This window comes from Pelobates fuscus, chromosome 4 (genome assembly GCF_036172605.1).
Source record: "Pelobates fuscus isolate aPelFus1 chromosome 4, aPelFus1.pri, whole genome shotgun sequence".
Lineage (NCBI taxonomy): Eukaryota > Metazoa > Chordata > Amphibia > Anura > Pelobatidae > Pelobates > Pelobates fuscus.
Window position 1 is genome coordinate 232,041,007 of NC_086320.1, and position 25,714 is coordinate 232,066,720.

A 25,714-nucleotide genomic window follows, 5' to 3' on the forward strand; every position below is an offset into this window, starting at 1 on the left:
CCAACATTTTAAACTCAACTAATATAATGCTTAATATTCCCACATGTATCTGTTTTTAGCTATTTTACATGTATAGCTGTATCAAATATGCAATTTTAATAATAACATTTATTGAAAAAAATCAAAAAGTAAAAATAATATATGTAAAATGGAGAAATGTCAATCGTAAGACACTTTTAAAATGTGTAACTTATGTGTTCCTGCTTGTTCCACTTCACATATCTAATTTTCTTCTCTGCTCTAACAAATGCATTGAAGCATGCCATACCTTGCCTGTAATGACAAGCTTTCCTATATGTCCAGGTGCACGATGATGAGTCCTAAGTGAAATGCTTTGACATGAACATTCTGCTGTGCCAAAAGCTCTTCTGGTGACTAATATGGTGCTTCAGTGCTCAATGCTTAACTGCTTTTGAGGGAAGAAAACATTTAAAGGCAGAAAACAAAATAAGTAGCCTGGGGACTCTTAGCACTTATTAGCCACTAAAGGAGACTCGTATATAAATTTTAAAATATACTGGCTAACAAACCTTTCTGTGCCTAGGGGAAGAATGTAATTACCTTTTTTAAGGACAAGCATTCAGCATTGGCAGCAGAAAACCACTCAAACCGCAACATTTCAGCAGTCTTGTAAAATCATCTATATACACAGGTTATTGGATTAGTTCTCTCAAATATCAAACAACCATTCCAACAATCTCCAAGCCAAGTCTTTCTATTTCTAGTCAATATATACCTTATTTTGTTCCATGTGTATTGCTGGCAATTTATATATACAGAATATGCAGTTATATTAATATGAATACCAATGCACATAACATTTAATAGAATATTAAAACAATTATTTTCAGGGGGGGCGTGGTTTGGCCTTAGACTCAGATGGCAGCATAAACTGAAAGCTCCTGTCCATCCGCATTGAATCACGCACTTGCCTGCAGCAGCGAGACCCACACACGCCTCAAACAGTACTTACCATGGGCAGCACAGGTTCCGGAGTAAAGCAGCCCAGGAAGAAGAGAGTAGAATGTGTCCAACTGTCATGTTTAAACATTTCATATGAAGGAACACAACTGCAGATTTCTTATAGTTTGAATATTTATTAGAAGTAATTGGTATTGACTTTAATTCCAATATACAGGTACTGTAGCATTAAGTAATAAATGATAAATGAAGTCCACAGTTACATGCACTGTAGCTTTAAGGAGTAAACGGAACTGAAGCAGCAAGAGTCCTTTAGTAGTATTAGTTAATTAGATGATAAGAAGTTACAATAGTTGTTCCATAGACTTTAACTGAAGAAAGATAGATGCAGCTAACTGAGACAAGTATGTGTTGAAGTTAGCTGTAACGGTTGGCTTTAACGAAGGACTTTGGAGACAGGAAATAACAGCTTTAGATGCAACGTTTATCAGAGAAGTTTTACTTAGCTTCCGGCTTATAGAACACTGGTTCCCGAGATTCCTCAGAGGCAGATTATCCTGCATGGATAGAGTTCAGCTTTAGCCGTGGATGAGGAGAGGCGAAGGGAACTTGAAGTCTTCTATTCCGGTCCGGTAACAGCAGGATTTCACAACTAAGTTGCAGCCGGGTTGTGAGTAAGGAACGTAGTTCAATAATCCAGCCCTGATCAGCTGGTGCAGTCAGATTAAATAGGCAGACCGTGTCATAAAGGGGTGTGGCTAGACTCTGTGGAACCAGGAAGTAAGAGGATACCATAGTTAAGGCATGACAGTACCCCCTCTTTAATGAGCAACCTCTGGGTGCTATTGACTTGGCTTAGAAGGGTAACGCTTGTGAAATTTGGAAATTAATTTGTCAGCATGAACGACAGAGGAGTTTTCCCATGTATCTTCATCAATTCCATATCCTTTCCATCTGATGAGGTATTGTAAGGAGCCACGATGGATCCTTGAATCCAGTATACTTTGAATTTCGTATTCTTCTTCACCCTGGACCAATATGGGATCAGGAGAAGTAGTGACATTTCTTTGGAAAGGGTCAGGATGATAAGGCTTTAGCAAGGACACATGTTTGGATCTTTGGCATACAGAACAGGAATTGACATAAGATTCAATAGTTTGGTCTTGACGAGGCCACCAATAGTATCTTTTAGACAATTCAAGGGTCTGTTTCATACCTGGATGACCTGCCAGAGGAGAATCATGAATAATTTCAAGTACTTTAATTCTGAAAGAGGGAGGTACATAAATCCGGTCTTTAAAATAGTAGAGACCGTTTTTCTTGGATAATTTACTTGATTTAGGAAGTTCAAGAGCGTCTTCACTGAGACCTTTAACGTCGTCGATAAGAGAAGATAGGATTCCAATGACTGTAGGAGGAGGAGACTCCAATTCGGTGTCAGAACAACATGAGGTTTTAGCTGGTTCTTTCGTAGACTGGAGAATTGGAATACGTTGCAAGCATGTTTTCTTGCAATAATCAGAATCAAATGCAAGAGAGAAGGGAAACCATGAGATTTGAGGGTTGTGGTTCCTTAACCAGTTGATCCCTAATATAATAGGAAATAATGGTGATGAGATGACATCAAATATAAGACTTTCCGTATGAGTATGATTGATGGTTACTTTTAGAGGGATGGATTCATGAAGTATTGGTCCCGATGAGATGAGGGACCCGTCAATCACTTTAACAGGTACAGAAGTTCTTTTACGAACACAAGGAATTTTATTCTTTGTTACAAAGGCTGAGTCGATGAATACTCCATTTGCACCAGAATCGATAACAGCCTTGGTTATAATTCTTTTATTGTCCCACTGTAATACAAGAATGATAGGGGACATTTGAGTATTTGCTGTAGAGGGAAGTACACTTAGGATGGAAGAGGCGTGAGACTGCCTTCTGCCTTTTATCCGTTTCAATGAAGGACAATCAGAGACTAAATGAACTTGAGAGGCACAATACATGCATAGGTTTAATTGACGTCTTCGATTTTTCTCTTCAGGAGTGAGGGGACTTCTTATTATCCCTATTTCCATAGGTTCACTTGGTATGGAAGTCTTATCTGGAGCTTTTGAGGGAGTGAAAGGTTTGCGGTCTTTTGAATGTGAAAGGGCTTTTTCGGCATTTCTTTCTCTTAATCTTCTGTCAATGCTGATTGATAGGCGAATTAGAGCGTTCAAATTAGTAGGGAGTTCTGTTCTAGATAATTCATCTTTTACAGCTTCCGATAAACCAATTCGAAATTGGTTGCGCAATGTGATGTCATTCCATTGCGTTTCTATAGCCCATCTTTTGAATTCAGCAATGTAATCTTCAACGGGTCTATTTCTTTGCTGTAGTGTTCTGATTGTTAAATCAGCTGTAGCTTGTTTGTTAGGATCTTCATAGAGAAGAGACATGGCTTCAAAAAATTCATCCAGTGAATCTAAAATGGGGTCATCGTTTTCCAGAAAGGAATGAGCCCATGACATAGGTTCACCTCTTAGAAAGGAAATAACCGAACAAACTTTAGTTCTTTCTGTAGGATAGGATCTAGGTTTCAAAGCAATTAAAAGTTTGCAAGAGTTGAGGAACTCCCTGTATCTGGAACGATCTCCATAGAACTTTTCAGGGTTACACACAGCAGGATCACTAGCCGAGTGCAGAGTAGTATGAGGAGTATGAGTTTGTAAATCTCTGATATAAGTGAGAAGTCTTTCATTAGTAACTTGCAGGTCTTGCACACTTTGGGCTAGTGCATTAACTCTTTGATTCAGCGTAGCTATAGTAGAATCGAAATCTGCTGGATCCATTACAATGGCTGGATTATTCTGTCATGTTTAAACATTTCATATGAAGGAACACAACTGCAGATTTCTTATAGTTTGAATATTTATTAGAAGTAATTGGTATTGACTTTAATTCCAATATACAGGTACTGTAGCATTAAGTAATAAATGATAAATGAAGTCCACAGTTACATGCACTGTAGCTTTAAGGAGTAAACGGAACTGAAGCAGCAAGAGTCCTTTAGTAGTATTAGTTAATTAGATGATAAGAAGTTACAATAGTTGTTCCATAGACTTTAACTGAAGAAAGATAGATGCAGCTAACTGAGACAAGTATGTGTTGAAGTTAGCTGTAACGGTTGGCTTTAACGAAGGACTTTGGAGACAGGAAATAACAGCTTTAGATGCAACGTTTATCAGAGAAGTTTTACTTAGCTTCCGGCTTATAGAACACTGGTTCCCGAGATTCCTCAGAGGCAGATTATCCTGCATGGATAGAGTTCAGCTTTAGCCGTGGATGAGGAGAGGCGAAGGGAACTTGAAGTCTTCTATTCCGGTCCGGTAACAGCAGGATTTCACAACTAAGTTGCAGCCGGGTTGTGAGTAAGGAACGTAGTTCAATAATCCAGCCCTGATCAGCTGGTGCAGTCAGATTAAATAGGCAGACCGTGTCATAAAGGGGTGTGGCTAGACTCTGTGGAACCAGGAAGTAAGAGGATACCATAGTTAAGGCATGACACCAACATGTTTGCGTCCTAGCGAGCAACTCCGACCTCCCAAGATGACCGGCGTACAAGTCCACGTGGCTCCCTTTTACCGGCCTCCGCCGCTGGCGACATCGCCGACACTCCCCTGGGAAAAACATCATAAATCCTGCTCAGATTAGCAGAGCTGAAAACCTACCTAACTGGGGACATAGCCCAGACCTCACACAAGGTTGAAGTGGAGATACAGGCCTTGGGGGCGAGCACATCCGAACTGGAGCACGTGTGGAATCGGTTGTGCAGGCCCACAACACGGTAGTGTCCCACGCTGACTCCATGGCACAGCAGCTGGACAACTTGGAAATGTTGGTAGAAAACCTATCCAGTCACTCCAGGCGGAACAACTTACGCATCAGAGACCTTCCAGAAACATCAAATGAAGGCCCCCTTTCACAGAATATGGAGGACTTTTTCAGACACATGATTTCTGACATACCGGATGAAAGATGGGCGATTGACCGTGCTCACCGTGCTCTGAGAGCCAGAAGAGCGGAGGTGTCTGTTTCCATTATTATTCCACCAAGCCATTATCAAGTACTGCAGGGACAATGTCCTACAATACCGTGATACCGAGCTGGCGATATACCAAGTCCTTTCACCTGGTGCCCTGCAACACCGGAAGAATTGGTGACCAGCAGTGTAGCTCTTACAATGCCATGAGATCTGATATACCTGGGGACACACATTCAAGTTGGTGGCATTCAAGGTGGTTAAGGCCCATACCCTGCTGCCGGCAGCCAACCTAACCCCCTTCTTCAGAGGCCCCAACATTGAGCTACCACTGGACTTTGCCTTGCCTACCTGGGAGAGACGGACGCTGATATCCCTCACGCGGGACTGGCATGAGGTTGGGACTGAACTGGAGTGTAACGCATGAATGGGCTGTTCTGCCTCAGTACACCCTCTCCGTTCCAGTGACTCGAACTGTTTACCCCTGGTGAAGCGAGACAGCTTAGGGGGGTCAGGGTAGATTTAATGCCCTCATGATTGTTTTCTGTTTAAGCGTCCCCAGATAGAAAGTGGGGGTAGTTCTATTATTGCACCGTTAATTTTCACTAGATATGCTACCTAAGGTTTACAAGGCTGGGAACAAAATCTCGGAAAGTAGTGGGCCCGCCGTAATGAGGGGATCGCATAGTAAAAAGAGTGCTGTCCCGCTCCACCAAGAGCATCCCTCGGCCTGCAAAGAGAGCATTTCCACAGTACTGAGCCACTTAACCTTAGGGGGATGAACACCCAACACAGGGAGGAGGGAGAACCACAGGCATATTAACACAGGCGCACTCAAATTGTTTAACAGAAATAAATAAAACAAAATAAAAACAACAAAAATAATCAAAATTATAAAAATGTCGAACAAAATATCCCACTCCCAGTTTCCCGGTTCCTTCCCAGCCCCTAGATTTATTTGGGGTAACGCAGGCCTGGTCATGCCATCATATCGATAGTTTCCAGGCAACAGCCTACATATACACCCCAGGACACGGTGGCTAAGATAACCTCCAGGGGGGTCCCTACAGGCCATGGAATATGGCTACACCAACGCTCCTGTATAGCCTTTGTTAGACAGAATGTATACCAGAACTTATGAGGCCAGAGCAATGCGCAAGCGCACCGGAGTAGCCATCCTTATACCTAAACACTGCCCATTTCAGGAGTCAGGAACCCAAATAGACCCGGAGGGCAGATATGTAACCATCACGGGCACAATACACACAACCAAATTTCACATACTTAATGTTTACGCACCAAACGACCCAGACCTTCAGTTCTGGGACTCTCTCACTACATTGGCGAACACAGGGGGAGTGGTAGTGGTGGGGGGAGACTTCAATGCTCAAGAAAGGGAGTTCCCCCGATCGCACAGGAGAGGGACACTAGACAAACTGATGCACAACTTCCAAGGGCACACAGGACTACTTGTCTGCAAAATTCAGACACAAGAGACTATACATTTTATTTGGCACCCTACGGCACCTACTCCAGAAAGAATAACATTTTAATCAATGGAACAGGAATGGCCAAGGTCCTATACTCCAAAATTAACAGTATTACATGACCAGACCATGCAGACATCTTGGTCACTCTTGATAGACTCAAGTAATCCTCTAATTGGACCGGGAAATTAAACATGAGCTTACTAGTCGATGAGGGTATAACCCACTCAGTGACCATGACCTTCAAGTAGTATTTTGAACACAATAGTACACCTAACGTAAACCCCTCAATCAAATGGGCGGCACATAAGACGGCTATCAGGGGGTACCTCGTCAAAGCAGCCACACACACAAAAAAAAAAAAAAACAACTACTAGAATTACAGACAGCTCTGAGAAAAGCGGAGCTTCAACACAGGACAAATCCCACAGCAGCCATAATTAACAAACTTAATGCCCTCAGACATTCCATTAAGAAACTTTCAGTGCGGGATACTACAAAAAATTCAGGGACATTCTAACACCTCATCTCACTAACCTCTATAACGCCGCGAAGGACTTCGACAGGATGAAGTGGCTGTATCTGTTTGGCCTTCTCATGGCATGGGGCTTCCCGCAGACATACACGACAGCGATCCGAGCCCTATACTCGAACCTATGAGCACAGACCATCATCACAGGCGCTTAGTGTTCCCCATTCCCCTTACACAACGGAACAAGGCAGGGATGCCCGCTGTCTCCCCTGTTGTTCGCACTCTCACTGGAGCCACTTCTCCAGGCTATAAGGTGAAATCCACATATAAAAGGGGTTACTTTAGCTGGAAAACAGTTTAAGGTCTCCGTATATGCGGATGACATCCTCCTGATCCTTACGGAACCGATGCAATCGCTGACACATCTGACCAAGCTCCTAAACCAGTACAGTAGAGTTTCAGGATATAGGGTAAATTTGCCAAAGTCTATGGTGCTACCGTTCCACCTCTCGGCTTCGGACATGGCACTGATCCACACCAAATTTAACTTGCTCATAGCCAGAGATACACTTCAATATTTAGGGGTAAAGCTTAGATTTGACCACATACAATTATACAGATACAACTATCCACCGCTGCTTAACACCCTGATCCGGGATTTGGACCGGTGGATGGAAAAAATTATCTCTTGGATCCGGAGACTACATACTGTAAAAATGAACATAATGCCTCAGCTCCTCTTCCTTTTACAGCACGCCATAGACACTTTTATTTGGCAAAGAAAATGCCCCAGAATAGCATGTGCTCTGCTATACCGCCCCAAGAACAGGGGGGGTCTGGGGTTACCACACTTATATTTATACAATCGTGCAGCTCAACTGGATCAAATGGTCCACTGGCATTCACCCCCAGAGCAGAAATGTTGGGTAGGTATCAAATCACTACTAATGGGAGCAGATCTTTCCCATTTTTTTTATATGGGTACCCAAAACTAGCAGGACCTTTCTTAAGACAACATGCCCGTCAATACTCAATTTTGTCAGGGTATGGGACTTGACCGCATCCAAGTATCAACTAAGCAAACTGCCCTCCCCGAGTTCTCAGGGCATTCCCCCTGGGCCTAAATAAATAGGACTTTAGGGGGATTGAACACACAGGCCTCCAGAGATGCGTGCACCTGTTCATAGACAACAAGATAGTCCCTTATGATAGATTAAAGAAATTCTTCTGATACCTACAGGTATGTGACTTTGCTGCCAGTATCCATTCCGTGTATATCCCTTGGAGGGATCCTTAAAGTCCCCCCATACAGATGCCATAGAGAGTGATTCCAGCATCTTACGATGGTCGAGAGTATGATGAGCGGTATTTGTGGGGGAGTGAGCCCACCCCACCCATCTCTTAACCACCCCCATCGCTGACCATCCAAGGGCCCCAAACTTTTTCAAACTTCTTCATCTTCCCTCCGTCTTGAGTGGTTAATTTGTCCATAAGGAATGTGTCTTTGATTTTTTGTATTACTGCAGCGAGGGAAGGAGTCTCCCTCTGAAGCCAAACGTGCTAAAGCCCTCCTGGCTGCCAGGTTCACTTTGTGTACGAGTTTTTGTTCCATTTTTGTCCATTCATCCATAGACCTGGCTAATAAGAACACCCATGGGTTTAGTTTGACTTCCCTTTCAAGGACATCCCGCAGCAATGCCACGATCTGTTTCCAGTATGTTTGGACCTATGGGCATTCCCACCACATGTGTGTGTAAGTTCCCTTCTGATTGCACCCTCTCCAACACAAGTCCGTTGGAATTTTATTCATTCTGTATAGTTTCACTGGGGTAGTGTACCATCTGAACATGATCTTGTATGATTGTTCCTGCAAAGAGACACATATAGAGGATGTTGCGGCAGGTTCCCAAATTTCCTGCCACTCAATGCCCTACAGCACCTCATTCAAATCCGCCTCCCATTGGTCAATGTATGTGAGCTCTCCCCATTTGTGCTTAAGTGGGTCAAGAGACTAGTGATCAGGCCTCTTGGAAATTGTTCTCCAATGCACATCTTTTCAAAGAACGTGAGCTGTGTCAAAGCGGCTTTCTTAATCTCAGGGTTATGGGCATAGTCCTAAAGCTGGATGTAACGAAAAAAGTTGAAAGGTCATAATGGGGCCCTAGTTTTCAGTTCCTCAAATGTTATGAAAGATTCGCCTACAAACAGGTGACATAATTGCTGTATTCCTGTGCTTTCTCGTGCTTTCTCGTGCTTTCATTCCGGGAATAAACGTTTTATTCCTCAGGAAAGGGGTAAACTGATAAGCCATATTTCAAAGTGGTGGCATCCCATGTTTTAAGAGAGTTTAGGATTGCTGGGCATTCTACATGTATAGTCGGTCTGTGTTCTTTAGTGACCCACATTAAAAATTGGGGCATGTCTGAACCCAGAAGAGAGCACTCCTGATCCACCGACCTTCTTTCCTCTGGGGGAGAATGCCAAAATGCTATTTGGGCTAGCTGGGCTGCCACATAATAAAAATAAAGGTTCGGCAGACCCAATCCTCCTCTAGATTTTGCTCTGTAAAGGACATTGCAGGATACTCTATGTTTCTTTTTCTGCCAAATGAAGTTTAGTCAATCGAACTGGGAGGGCTTGGAAGAGGAATAATATCCTAGGTAGCACATTCATTTTCACTGAATGTATCCTGCCAATCCAAGAGATTGGCTTATCTACACACTTCTCCATGTCATCCATTAAGGTTCTAAACATAGGAACATAATTTTGTTGATATAGTTTAGTGGGATCCGCCGTCAACCATATGCCTAAGTACTTAATGTGGTACCGAGCTATATGTAAATGGTAGGTCTTACCTATGTGGGCCGTGCCTGCCTCAATCATGCTTATAGGGAGCATGCTTGATTTATTCAAATTCACTTTGTACCCAGCTAGATTGCTATATTTCACCAGTACTTCCATCAGTGCCACCATGGAGTCCTTAGGGTCGGTCAATGTCAATAAAATATCATCAGCAAAGCCTGACACCACATATTACTGTCCCTCCCCTGCAATTCCCTTAATATCCGGGTTAGTGCTATGGTTTGCAAGAGGGGCTCCAAAAATCACTCCACACCAGCTTGCACACTCTACTCATGTACCTCAGACTAGCTCCTCAGCTTCATCTGTGCACGTGAATGTACGAGCCGACGCATGTGCACGCAACGGTGTGTGTATGTGCACAAGCAGGTTCACGTGCATGCATGTGGGTACCAAGTCAGAGGCTTCTCAATGATAATGTTATTTCCCTGAAAAGAGACTGAAGTATCTTCTGGGAAAAAGAGGAGGGCTTACAAAGGCTGCAGTCATAAGAACTGCAGCTTTTGTAAGCTCTTTTACAGGACCATCTTTAACAAGAAGCAAAAGGGGCAGCTGCCTCGGGCCCAGTTATTCCTGGGGAGCCTACAACAATTTAATCAGCGTGGCCCTTTAAAATTCCCCCGGACCGGGCCGCTTTCACTTTGTTCTACTGGCCTGCTGGGAGAAAGTGAGTTCAAGACAGGTCACTTCCTCCCAACTAAAAGAGTGCTGTGCGGGGTAGGAGGAGAAGGCAGCACATGCAGAGCAGGATAGGAGCTGAGGAAGCCTGGAGCCTCAAACTCCCACCAGCCTAGGTCAGCCAGTTCCCACTGGACTCCAGGGAAGCCTTTTCTGCATCAAAAGTCATTAAACAGGAGGGTGGCTAAAATATGTAAATTGTAATTTGTATATGTATGTACCTGTTTATATGAGTCTGTTCATATATGTGTGTGTGTGTCAGGGTGTATGTCAGGCACCTGTGTGCCTATGTTTGTGTACCTGTATGTCTGTGTATGTGTACTTGTGTGTCAATGTGTATCTGTGTGTCTGTGTATGTGTACCTGTGTGTCTGTGTTTGTGCACATGTGTGTCTGTGTATGTGTACTGTTGTATCAATGTGTACCTGTGTGTCAGAGTGTATATGTACCCATCTGAATGTGTACTTGTTTGTGTATATGTACTTGTGTGTCTGTGTACATGTATGTATGTGTAATTGTGTATCAGAGTGTATGCGTACCTGTATGTCAGAGTGTATGTGTATATGTACCTGTGTGTATGTGTGTTATCATGTACTTGTGTGTCTGTATTTGTACTTGTGTGTCAGCATATATGTGTACATGTGTGTCTGTGTATGTGTACCTGTTTGTGTATCTGCCTGTGTGTCTGTGTATATGAACCTGTGTGCCAGTGTACCTGTGTGTTTATGTGTACATGTGTGTCTGTGTATATGTGCCTGTGTGTTTGAGTACCTGTTTGTGTATGTTTACCTGTGTCAGTGTGTGCCTGTTTGTGTATGTTTACCAGTGTGTCTGTGTATGTGTACCTGTGTTTCTGTGTACTTGTGTCAGTGTGTGTATGTGTACCTGTATGTCTGTGTATGTGTATATGTGTACCTGTGTGTCAGAGTGTATGTGTACCTGTGTGTCAGAGTGTATGTGTACCAGTGTATCTGTGTATTTGTGTTAGTGTGTTTGCATACCTGTGCGTATGTGTATCTGTTTTTTGTGTCTGTATGTTTCTGACAGTGTGTATAACTGTGTGTGTGTGGCAGTGCATACACCTGTGTATTCCAATACCAACACTGAATTTACATTCCAATGCTAATACCACACAGTAATACACCTCTGTCAACCCCCCACACACATACACACAAACAGTCACTCCCCCCACACACTGTCAACCCAAAACACATACTTTCACCATCCCTCACACACTGTCACCTTCTTCAATCTGCTACACTCACATTAACTCCCCCAATCCTGTCACACTCTCCCATGCCACACTTACCCTATCACATTAACCCTTTTAATTCTGTCATATTCATCCCCCCAACCATGCCACACTCACCCTGTCACATAAAGCTCCCTTAATCGTATCACGCTTGCCTCCCCTCACCCTGTCACACTCCTTCTTCCAACCATGCCACATTTACCCCAACTCTGTAACACTCACCCTCCAACCATGCCACACCACCCTGTCACATTACCCCCCCTAATCCTGACACACTTATGTCCTCTCACCCTGTCACACTCCTATCTCCAACCATGTCATGACCACCCGCTAACCCTTTCACACTCACTCTGTCACACTCACTGTCCATTCACCTCTCTGGCCCTGTCACACTCACCTTGCCACAGTTACCCCTTTTCTCTCCCTGTCACAGTCACCCCTGAAGACAGTCATCATACGCACACAGTCATGAAACATAGCTGCGCCATAAACACAATGCACAAAGACCACAGACAGCCCCCCCATACACACAACACATTGCAAACAGTTACCCCACACACATATGGCCCCGGAAACAAACATACACATGGTCACAGAGACATACATTTGAACACAGGGACACTCACTGTCAGACTCACACTCAGACACAGTGACTGTAATAGTTATTAATGGGCAAAGAGGTCTAGGGGGCCCAAGCAAATGCTTGCCCAGGGTCCAATCTATATTAAAGGTGGCCCTGCTCTTTTAGACTATACCCCCAATTAATACATGCATACAAATAAGCATGCATGTATTCATTGGGGGTATATCTACTAAACTGTGTTTTTTTTAATGTGTGGCGTAGTCATTTAAGAGCCTATAAATACCAATTTAATGCAGAGCAGGATAGCCATCAATTTGTTATAAAATTATTAGTTTTTTTGTATATGGCATTTATCTAAAGTAGAAATTATGTCGAATTGCATAGTCTCATTTTGTGGATGGGTCTAAAGGACAGTGTTCTCATGGGTTGATGCTTACTGTGAAACTGTGAAAGTGACTTTTAGTATATCTATTTTGACATCATAAGAAAAAATTTAGTAACCAAAACATTTGTAAAGGCCATGTTCTACAAACTAAACTGAACACTTTACAATAAAATAAACTCCACATTCTGTAAAGGTAACACATTTTTCAATTAAACACATTTATGTGAGACAATAGGTGTCTCACAGGAATAGCTTTCTGGTTGAGTCTAATGAAAAGTGACAACACCACTACTGAACATAATTAGTTCAGTGACTGAGAAGATACATTGATAACTTTATGACACTGTTGTTTAAGGTTTAAGTTTTGAAAGAATGTTACTAAAATGTATAATCTATATCAGTAAGCATTCCTCAACTTACAGTATGGTTACCATAATGTTGTTTAAACCTGTTACACCAAGCATGTCAAACTCAAAGTCTAGCATAGGCCACATAAACACAGTTTAAGTTTATGTGGGCCGCAAAAAAACACAACTTTAAATTTTCATAGAAACATAGGTTTATTTTGAAAATTACAATATTAAAAAAACAGCATCCCATTCTACTAAGCCACAGCACTCCCCTATACTAAATCCCAGTGATAGGAAGAGAAGAGTCAACTCCTCCAGTTTGCTTCCAGGCTTTATTTGGTGACTAGTTTGAGTTTTCCTCAATTCTCTTAATGGAATCTGGTCTATGTAAATAGCATTAAGAAGCAGTTTTATGAAGAGAAGAAGGTGAGGTTTTAACATTGTATAGTATTTAGTGCTGATACCTTCCATGCCAGGAGTTTTCCTGATGAGGAAATAGCTCAACTAATTTCTGTCTGAGTAATCAGGATATTAAGAAAGGCTCACTAAGCATTAGATAAATGGGGAAGGATGAAAAAGCTTTGTGATGTCAAGGGTAGTAATAGTAGGAGGGCCACAAGTAGGGAAGCCATTATTTGAGTAACAGGGGGCTAATAAGGTATCAGTCTCTTTCTTAGGTTTTGGGCACCTAAGAAATTAGGTGACTCTCAAGGCGGCCTTAGAGGCTTTCCATAGGTGTATAGGTGAACAGTCATTCAGGAACTTCACATAAGCAACCTTCATCATTGCTTTAAAGGAGGCCTGGGAGCAATGATGTGTAGTAGGGACATCGACATGAGGGTGGATAATGCAGAAGCCACAGGTGATATTCCAAAATGACTAGTTTACATATGTCAGTACATCATGTGACATAAGGGAGGTGGAGATTGTTGTTGGTCAAGTGTAGATGATTTTTAAGGAAATTAACTGGCAGTCCATCACTCTGCAAGAAGGTGGAGGCCAAAGAGCTCAACCTATCCAGCCAGCTATCATTACCATGGTTAAGTACATTTAAATTAACTAATAAATAGAGTTGCTGTGCTAAAGTTTCATCCGGTATGATGTATCTGCCTTCACAGTCAATAATTTGGGAAGTGTATCTCTGGGGACAAGGAGGGATGAATTAATATAGCCACTGCTGTAGAATTTAACTTAAATGGGACTGAGAAACAGTGGGAAATCCATTTAGGTTTTAAAGTAAGAAATTGTTTGCATTTCAAGTGAGTTGGCTGCAAAGTTCAGGACCTGAAAAATTACTTGACATAGTCGTAAGGTGCAAAAAGAGGCTTTTTCAGCCCTAGTCTGGGTGATCACTCAATAGAGAGTGAATGTTCATTGTTGAAAGGCAAATTTAAAGCCATAGGGAGCCAAAGCTGAAGAGTATTCAAAAACGGGTTCAGTTTGATTAATTCATGCAATACAAGGAGGCAGAGATTATTTCTCCTGCATTGGTTCTCCATGTCATCAATTTTCTCTTGAAGGAGCAATATTTGTGTGGTCTGAATTTGCAGCTGTATTTGCATTGCTAAAAGAGAGTCCTCCCGAGTGCTTTCATCAAGTACCGGTAAACGTTAATAACAACATCAGATATAGACAGCTGTTTTAACTCCAATTTGGTGTTGAATTTTGACCATAAAGATGCTGACATTTCTTCTGCTAAATGGAAACACTGTGTGAACAGAGTGGAAAGAGGGATGGCCAGTGGGGTTGGTGCCTCTTCTATTACTGGTAACAGAATGACATTCATATCTTGGATCATGTGTGATGGGTTAGAGTCAGATTTGCATGATTTAGAAGCTGATCTTGGATAGCATAAAATAGTGATCTACCCTATGTATGCCCTACAATTTCTAGTGTTTTTATGCTTCAACTATAAAAATAATAGTTGTGGTTTGCACAAGACTGCAAACACTATCTTTAAGCTTCTTTTCCCTATTTTAAAAAATACAATAAAAAGGTATTTGACTTTGTTATATGGCATTAAGCATTGTTTTGAATTTACTATTCAGAAACTCTTCACAAATTCACATCTAGCAATTGTGCCTATGAAAATGCCTGTTTATGTTTTTTTTTTTTTAATCATTTTAAGTATCCAACAAAAAAGCCATCAAAATAATAGTAAATGAGTTTTAACTAAGTTGGAATAATAGAATTAAATGCATGTCTATCAGTCATGGTTTAATTAACTTTTAAAAACTATTAAGATCATCACTATTTATAGCAGTTTTGATAGATAGATAAATAGATAAATAGATAGATAGATAGATAGATAGATAAACATATACACAATAATGTGTATATATATATATATATATATATATATATATATATATATATATATATACACACATAGAGAGAGAGAGAGCCTTGCAGATAAACTTAAGAATTACAATTATGTAAATTTACACGTTTAATTTTTCACTCATTCATTCAAATTTTAAATTCTAATTTATTCACACTAATACACTATTTATTATTACTACACTTTCTCACAGCTTTATATTTGGTAGTCTTAATGAAGTTTTTTTGGGGGGGTTGCATTTTCTTTGTCCCACTCAATTGAAACCTACCGTAGGCATCCAGTGGCATTGCGCAGCACCTGTGATGAATGCAACTGTAATTTGCGGTCATCTTGTAGTATTGAATTTTCCCATCCAGAATGAGGGATGATCACTGCATTGGTCAAAACTGCTAGCGCATCTTGTATAATAGGCATTTTAAGGGCATCACAAGAGGAAAGGTTCCATAAAACTCCTAAACAATGACAAGAAATCATTTTTAAATAGTTATAAATGTATCAAAAACCTTAAATAATAGTAGTTCTATTGATATGTTTCAATTGCAGGTTATTAATATACAATAGCTGAACATAAGCTCCAGGAAATTGTGTTAATCAGTTTATTTAATTAGTTGGTTCCCAAAGATCCTACACTATATTTCACGTTTTTGTCTTCTTTTCTTTAATACCACTTCAACACTACATGGATTTGATGATACTCTTTAGGTGCTGCTTCCCTGCATTCACTTTCATACAGTACATTTTCACGGCCAGAAAGAAGAGACTCTGGTTTGGGGAGTACAAGCTGCCACACTTGTACCAGGCGAGCTCCAGAAATCCCATTGTTTAAGTTATATTTATGTAACATGAAACGAGAACCCGGCTTAAATGAGCCTGCAATTTAAAGGAAGTGGAGTATAATTGGAGTAAAATGCAGTGCATTTTAAAGGAAACATATACTGCCATGTGTGCCATTCACTAACAACTATAAAAACAACATACACTGAAGGCTGGTAAAATAGGAGGGAGAGCCCACAAGAGCTCTTCACTGGGTACTCTCCATCCATTTAGTCCTCTCCATCTCATAAGCCTCACCTGTCAAAGCGTTGCCACAGGTTACCACAGCAATACATGGACTAGGCACTATGCTGGGGCTTACAAGAGTTGTACACAGAGAGCCTCCAAGTAGCAATAGACTGCAAGGAAACATGTAGCAGGAGGCTATATTACCAGACTACCATAGAGTACCTAGTCAGGGGTAATAGGCACTAAATAAATAAACTAAATAAAACAATAAATACATGAATAAATAATAATAAGAACAACGCCCCTCCTCCCCCACTGAAGACAGTTCCCACCACACAAATGCACAAACACACACTGTATCACTTTACACGCATATATTCAGAAGAATACGGAAGTTCACATTTTGATTCTATATATTTGGTAACAATCTGCAAAGCTGAAGACATGCTTGTTATATACAAATACAAATGCCTTTAACCCCTTAAGGACACATGACATGTGTGACATGTCATGATTCCCTTTTATTCCAGAAGTTTGGTCCTTAAGGGGTTAAAAAAGCCTTTACATTAACACACTACATTAAAACAATAATAAAAGATACAGATTTTTAGAAATATTTGTATTATGCTAAGAATGCAAATGTTACAGAGCATATGTATCATAATACTAACATTCATACTTTCCTCCTTTTACAATTTATATATTTTTAGTATTTTTAATACTATCCATATTAAAAATGGCCATGTAAATGCAACTTTGACTATTTAGATATATCAGCAGTCAGTTTCTGAATAATGCAATACAATTGTACAAAAAATGTCAGATGTTAAGAGATTAATAAACTCATCGTTCTTCTAAAGTATTCTTGCAATGAAAATTCTTGCTGTATGGTTTTCCTGCAAGCTGTAGACAGCTGTCAAGCTCATAGCCTCTAAAGCTGCTAAATGACAAAGTGTTCATGAATGGTGCTCATCCTGAGATTACTGACCTTTTTTTTTTCTGCACACTAAATAGTTCATTATTTCAAGCTGTAATGTTTTGATCTTTCTCTACAATGTGAAAAAAAGTCCAACACCATTAATAAATAAGATACAAGCACTTGTCAGTGTGATCTCATTATGCCGGTCCCTGGGTAAAAAGGAGTGCTTTAGGCATTTTTGTGATAGATTCATTTTTAATAAATAGTTATATTGTAACGAGAGAGTGATTTGGAAAGATTTTCAGATAATTTGTGTCACAAACAAATGACATAGCAAGCCAAGGTGAGCAGTTTTATCAATCTGATGCACAGATCATATTTTTCAATTTTGACATTTTATGTATTGATTCCAGGTCTAGCCTGTCCAATAAAACCTTCACTTTTTGGGTTCTGTTTTTACATTTGTTTACTATGTTTGATTGGAGACACAGATGTAGCTTTATAAAATAGGCCATTGCAATAACTAAAGGGACACAACTGAGTGGATTTGGAATCATTTTTTAAACATAAAGCATTAAATATATGTAGTTTAGTTTCCAAATAAAAAATAAAAGGGACACTATTGTCACCAGAACAAATACAGCTTATTGTTAGTGATGTCTGGCAAATAGTTCCTGGTGAACATCGCTTGTTCGCGTTCGCCACGGACGGCGGACACATGCGCCACGGACGGTGAACACATGCGCTGTTCGGTCCGCCCCCTATTCGTCATCATTGAGTAAACTTTGACTCTGCCTGTACCTCACAGTCAGCAGACACATTCCAGCCAATCAGCAGCAGACCCTCCCTCCCAGACCCTCCCACCTCCTGGACAGCATCCATTTTACATTCATTGTGAAGCTGCATTCTTAGTGAGAGTAGGGACAGTGTAGCTGCTGCTGATTTGATAGGGAAATTGGTAGCTAGGCTAGGGTATTCAGTGTCCACTACAGTCCTGAAGGACTCATCTGATCTCTGCTGTAAGGACAGCACCCCAAAAAGCCCTTTTTAGGGCTAGAACATCAGTCTGCTTTTTTTTTTCTGTGTAATGTAATTGCAGTTACCTGCCTGCCAGCCTGTGTATCAGGCTCACAGCATATACTGTGCCCACTTGCCCAGTGCCACCACTCACTCACTGGTGTCCCAATAGCTTGCATTTAAAAAAAAAAACAAAAAAACTTTTGTGACTGTAATATAATAGCAGTCAGTTTCCTTCACTAGTGTGCGTTTGAGGGCCTGCCAGGGCACAGTGTCACACCAGTGCAACTCATATCTGGTGTAACAGTAGTGTACATTTATTTAAAAATAAATAAAATTTTGACTGTAATAGATTGAATAGCAGTTAGTTGTCTGCCAGCGTGTGTGTCAGGCTCACAGCGTATACTGTGCCCACTTGCCCAGTGCCACCACTCATATCTGGTGTCACAATAGCTTGCATTTAACAAAAAAAAACTTTTTGGACTGTAAAATAATAGCAGTCAGTTTCCTTCACGAGCGTGCGTTTCAGGGCCTGCCAGGGCGCAGTGTCACACCAGTGCCACTCATATCTGTTGTCACAGTAGCTTGCACACATAGTACCACTAATCGAATAAAAAATGACAGGCAGAGGCAGGCCACCCTGCAGGGGCCGTCGTGGTCGTGGTGCTGTGATTCCCTTTGGCCCTTTGCCCAGTGTTCAGAGGCCACGTACCCTGAACTTGAAAAGTTCTGAGGACATAGTTGACTGGCTAACACAGGACACCCAATCTTCTACAGCTTCCGCTCGGAACCTTGACGCACCATCCTCCTCCAGCTTAGCTTCGGGCACCTCTCAAGTTACCACTCGCCCGCCTGCCGCCACCACCAACACTAACACCACAGCTGCTTCACTTGGTATGTCAGAGGAGTTATTTACATATCAGTTGGAAGAAATGAGTGATGCGCAACCATTATTGCCATAGGATGTAGATAACAGGGATATGTCTCAGTCAGGCAGCATTACACACGTACGGTGTGATGATGATAATGTTGTACCCACTGCTGCTTCCTTTGCTGAGTTGTCAGATACAAGTGAAGCGGTTGATGATGACGATGCGTCCGTGGATGTCACGTGGGTGCCTGTTAGAAGAGAAGAAGAACAGGGGGAAAGTTCAGATGGGGAGACAGAGAGGAGGAGGAGGAGACGAGTTGGAAGCAGTGGGGAGGTCGTCGCAAGGAGCTAGTGGCACAGTCAGACAGCATGCATCGGCACCCGGGGTCAGCCAGACAGCACGCCAATCAACGCATGCTGTTGCCACCACCAGAATGCCGTCATTGCAGAGCTCAGCAGTGTGGCATTTTTTTTGTGTGTCTGCCTCTGACAACAGCGATGCCATTTGCAACCTGTGCCAAAAGAAACTGAGTCGTGGGAAGTCCAACACCCACCTAGGTACAACTGCTTTGCGAAGGCACATGATCGCACATCACAAACGCCTATGGGATCAACACATGAGTACAAGCATCACACAAACTCAAAGCCGCCATCCTCTTTCTGGTCCAGCATCTTCAGCCACATTAACCACTGCTGTCCTCCTTGCCCCCTCTCAACCATTCGCCCCTCCGTCTCTCGCTCATTGAGTTCCCGCTCATCCGCCCACAGTCAGGTGTCTGTCAAGGACATGTTTGAGCATAAGAAGCCAATGTCACAAAGTCACCCCCTTGCCCAGCGTCTGACAGCTGGCTTGACTGAACTCTTAGCCCGCCAGCTTTTACCATACAAGCTGGTGGAGTCTGAGGCATTCAAAAAATTTGTAGCTATTGGGACACCGCAGTGGAAGGTACCCGGCCAAAATTTCTTTGCACAAAAGGCAATCCCCAACCTGTACTCGATTGTGCAAAAGGAAGTAATGGCATGTCTGGCACACAGTGTTGGGGCAAGGGTCCATCTGACCACTGATATCTGGTGATATAGGTGATATACCTGCCCTGACCATGCTTTGCAGACCAGGTGGTCTGAAAAGCATGGTCAGGGCAGGTATATCACCTATACTGTGCATTGGGTAAACCTGCTGACAGCTGCCAAGCATGGAATGCATGGCTCTGCAGAGGACTTGGTGACACCGCCACAACTTGCAGGCAGGCCTGCTGCCACCTCCTCTACTCCTCCTACTCCATCCTCTTCCATAACCTCCTCAGCTGAGTCCTCTTCTGCTGCTGTGTCTTGCTCCACATCAACGGCACCCCCCAGCTCCCAGGTACTGTTCCACATCCCGGATACGGCAGTGTCACGCCGTCTTGGGGTTGACTTGCCTGAAAGCAGAGAGTCACACCGGACCAGCACTCCTGTCCGACCTGAACGCACAGGTGGATCAGTGGCTGACTCCGCACCAACTGGAGATCGGCAAAGTGGTTTGTGACAACGGAAGAAATTTGTTGGCGGCATTGCATTTGGGCAAGTTGACACATGTGTCGTGCATGGCACATGTGTGTAATCTGATCGTACAACGCTTTGTGCATAAGTACCCAGGCTTACAGGACGTCCTTAAGCAGGCCAGGAAGGTGTGTGGCCATTTCAGGTGTTCCTACACGGCCATGGCGCACTTTTCCGATATCCAGCGGCGAAACAACATGCCAGTGAGGCGCTTGATTTGCGACAGCCCGAAACGTTGGAATTCAACACTTCTAATGTTCGACCGCCTGCTCCAACAAGAAAAAGCCGTTAACGAGTATTTGCATGACCGGGGTGCTAGGACAACCTCTGCGGAGCTGGGAATTTTTTTGACACGTTACTGGACGCTCATGCGCAATGCCTGTAGGCTCATGCGTCTTTTTGAGGAGGTGACAAACCTAGTCAGTCGCACTGAAGGCACCATCAGCAACATCATACCATTTGTTTTATTCCTGGAGCGTGCCCTGCGAAGAGTGCTGGATCAGGCCGTAGATGAGCATGAAGAGGAAGAGTTGTGGTCACCATCACCACCAGAAACAGCCTTATCAGCATCGCTTGCTGGACCTGCGGCAACACTGGAAGAGGATTGTGAGGAAGAGGAGTCAGAGGAGGAATGTGGCTTTGAGGAGGAGGAGGAAGACCAACCACAACAGGCATCCCAGGGTTCTCGTTGTCACCTATCTGGTACCCATGGTGTTGTACGTGGCTGGGTGGAAGAACATACCTTCAGAGAGATCACTGAGGACGAGGAACAGGACATGAGTAGCTCGGCATCCAACCTTGTGCAAATGGGGTCTTTCATGCTGTCGTGCCTGTTGAGGGACCCTCGTATAAAAAGGCTGAAGGAGAATGACCTGTACTGGGTGTCCACGCTACTAGACCCCCCGTATAAGCAGAAAGTGCCTGAAATGTTACCGAATTACGGCAAGTCGGAAAGGATGCAGCAGTTCCAAAATCAATTAAAAAGTATGCTTTACACAGCGTATAAGGGTGATGTCACAGCACAACGGAAATCTAACAGGGGAAGAGGGGAAAGTAATCCTCCTCCTCCCAAGACCACGCCGGCAAGGACAGGACGCTTTACAGACGTGTTGTTGATGGAGGACATGCAGAGCTTTTTAAGTCCTACGCATCGCCACAGCCCTTCGGGGTCCACCCTCCGAGAATGACTCGACCAACAGGTAGCAGACTACCTCGCCTTAACTGCAGATATTGACACTCTGAGGAGCGATGAACCCCTTGACTACTGGGTGTGCAGGCTTGAACTGTGGCCTGAGCTATCCCAATTTGTGATAGAACTTCTGGCCTGCCCTGCTTCAAGTGTCCTGTCAGAAAGGACCTTCAGTGCAGCAGGAGGTATTGTCACTCAGAAGAGAAGTCACCTAGGTCAAAAAAGTCTAGATTACCTCACCTTTATTAAGATGAATGAGGGATGGATCCCGAAGGGACTGACAGTGGGCGATACATTCGACTAAAAAAGGCCTGATGAGGGGGACTACTTAACACACCACTCCTATCTGGTGGCACATTAGATTGCACGCGTAGTGCCCCAAATTTGAAGTAGGAGGACCGACCAAGCATCTTTTTCCATCTCCCGCTTTCTAAAATCGATGCCTTATATACACGTCCCCTGATAGGGAACGTAACTGGGATTAAACTGATAGGAGTGGTGTGTTAAGTAGTACTATTCCTATCTGGTGGCACATTAGATTGCACGCGCAGTGCCCCAAATTTGAAGTAGGAGGACCGACCAAGCATCTTTTTCCATCTCCCGCTTCCTGGGTGGAGGAAGAGAGACCTTCAATGACATCAGTGAGAACAAGGAACGAGACATTGCTAGCTTGGTAGCCAACCTTGTGCAAATGGGGAGTTTGCGGTTGTGCAAATGGACTGTTTGCGGTTGTTTGCGGTGCGTTAAACTGGGAGTTTGGTCTGTCACTGTGAAGCGGGTGTAACCCTTACACTACCTGATCGATACAACATCATACCTGATGTTTTAAAGCACATTATTCCAAACAATTTAGGAATGTTAGGTGATTTATGCCCTTTATGGATTAAAACCATACTCTGCATCAACTATGTCATTTTCCATGGGAGTTTTGCCATGGATCCCCCTCCGGCATGCCACAGTCCAGGTGTTAGTCCCCTTGAAACAACTTTTCCATCACTATTGTGTCCAGAAAGAGTCCCTGTGGGTTTTAAAGTTCGCCTGCCCATTGAAGTCTATGGCGTTTTTTATGTTCGCGACATCACTACTTATTGTATTTGTTTAGCATTAATTCTCAATGCTTTCCTATGGACGCTGGCGTCTTCTCACTGTGAAAATCACAGTGAGAAGCGCAGAAGCGCCTCTAGTGGCTGTCATTGAGACAGCCACTAGAGGCTGAATTAACTCCAATGTAAACATAGCAGTTTACAGCAGGCAAGGTTAACCCTAGAGGGACCTGGCACCCAGACCACTTCATTGAGCTGAAGTGGTCTGGGTGCCTATAGTGGTCCTTTAAGCGTGATAGAAGTTACAGTTCAGCAGGGGCACTAAACTAATATTGCCAGCCTGTCTGACTGACAGCCCAAGGAGGAGGCCCTATACATATTAAAAAATAGTAACTTATCTCCAGAATTAAACATTTTTCTCCATTTTAAAAGAATGTCTAAAGGGACAGGGTCTTTGCATTTTAAATTAGAGATCAGCAAAAATAATCAAGATGCATCAGATTTATACTTCCATCTTAGGTATCTGAAGTGTTTATTTAGCATGTGAGGTTTTATAGCAGTGCTATTACTCTTTATTACATATAATACAGCAGAGATCTGATTTAATAGGATCTAGCGTTAACAAGACCCATTCTTCATTGCCTAATAGAGCATCTCTTTTGGTGTGCAAACATTAATCACTGTGAAAATCTTTAGAGGAAAAGATAACATTTTATTTCTTTTCATAGATGTAACACTTAAAAAAGAAAAAGATTTGTCTTGTCTATAACCAGACATAACTAAATACCTCAATGGGCTTTCACAAAACACTAAAGAAATGTTAAATTGGAACTGTAACTTCCCAGAATTTTAAAGTTATGTTTACGTGTCTTAAAATGTAACAAATTTAAGAGGTGTATGTGAAATATACTGGACACTGATCCCGCATCCACTGGTAATTCTAGAAAGCTCAAAGAGTCTAAGTAGCTGATTGCTCTCAGCCAATGAGCTAAGTCCTGCACTGCTGGGCTTAGCTCACAATAGCTAACCACATTTTCTGCTTAGGCACTTTAAGATAGTATAAGTAAGAAAAAGGTCAAAATAGGATCAGCGCTAAAATGCAAAAAAATTGAGGAGTATATATATATTGAACAGGCAGCACACCTACATAAAGGGGAGTACCCTCCAATCCCCTACAGATAATTAGAGATAGAGCAAAAAACAAAGGGAAGACATGTTCTACTTGAAGAAGCCTGTTGTAGGCGAAACGCGTCTAGAAAAAGTTTTTATAAGTTTATATTTTGTTATAATGAAGGAATTTGAGCTCTAAATATTTTGGTTGCCACATTCCTTTCCTATTTTATCTTATTACTTATATTATTTTATTCTTAAGCCTGACTACATTGTTTTTCATCATCCTAAGAGATGTCAAAAGAATCCTTAGGTGGGGATTATACCACCCATACGCTATACATCGAGCAGTAAAGCCTGCTCAATATATTTTATACTCCATATATCCTTGGGGATCATTCCACTTCACGCATTTCATACCAGAGCTGGATTGTAGATCTGGAAATTGTGAGTAGTACCTACTTATAATTCTTTATATCCAAGTATATTTACCTACTGCACCATTGGATTTCCGTTTTTCTGCTTCTTTTCCATATGTCCCACTGAAATTACAAGTCTGCATCCGTGACGAATCACCGCTGCTCTACAAGAATTTTCCTTATTATTGTGGACTTTATTATTCTGGGCTAGTGTTTAGTTATTTGGACCATACTATTTTATGTGTACAAAATATTTATATTAAAGGCGCACCCTTCCCTTTGTTTTTTGTTTTTTACTTTTAGATAGTAGTTTACTCAGCAATCGGCGCCCGATGGAAAAGAAAGATTTTACTCATAATATGGGGGGCTTTATTAGATCATTCAAGTCATGTTGATAATAATTTTTTTTTCGTGGTTTTATGTGCACTATTTATTGTCAAAGCAATATTACCAGAGTAAATGCATATTTAATACAGCACTCAACTTCTTGACCCCCCCCCCCCCCCCCGCTCACTGGTCAAACTTGCTTCCAGTTCTGCACAAAATAAGCCCAAGTTGAGTCTGTGGGATAACCTAACGCTGTTCATTAGATAGTGTATTTGAAGATAACTTTTCACAAAAAGATGCACTAAAATTGTACAAGTTGCATCCACTTTTGCAGTGTTTTAGTACATTACATTTAGCCTTTAAACATGAAGTATTTAATGGATAACTCCCCAAATGGCCACTATATATGCAAGAGCAATCTCTAAAATGTACCTTCTATTCTATAGATTTAAAGATTGCTTCTAAGCCTCCTGGTGGTGTAAATTGTATTTATTCACTGTACAAACTGTAAGCTCGTAGCCAGATCTATATCTACCTACAACATTTGTTCGTCTACGTCTGTCATATTCATGTGTAAAGTACCGCATGTGTAAAGTATTGTGTGAAGGCTTGTGTTTGCAAATCCAAATAAAAATAATAATCCCTAAATCCTACAAACAGACTGAAGCATTGCTCATCTATTCTCAATATATTATCTTGGACTTTTTTTTTTGTTCTTTGTTGGTTTTATCTTTATCTTCTCAATATGATCAGAAGCTGACTTTACAACTCATTGACTAAAGTGAGATCTGCTGATGGAAAATCTTCGGAAACAGGCCTTGGTGAGAACTATATACAGGTATCTCAAAGGGCACACATTTTTGAAAATACCAATGCTTATGGTGCCATGCATATTTTAAATGGAAATTGCTGGGTGCTAAGTGAAGAGAA

General features: G+C 42.1%; 1 protein-coding gene across 8 annotated transcripts in view; it reads right to left on the minus strand.

Annotated features, from left to right (window-relative positions):
- Positions 1-25,714, minus strand: part of CTNND2 (catenin delta 2) — a 1,082,982-nt gene that overhangs the window by 214,266 nt on the left and 843,002 nt on the right. For all 8 annotated transcript variants that reach the window (XM_063451948.1, XM_063451945.1, XM_063451947.1 and 5 more), the window contains one exon: positions 15,617-15,800. In XM_063451948.1, coding sequence (XP_063308018.1) covers positions 15,617-15,800 — 184 coding nt within the window. The remainder of the gene's footprint in view (positions 1-15,616; positions 15,801-25,714) is intronic.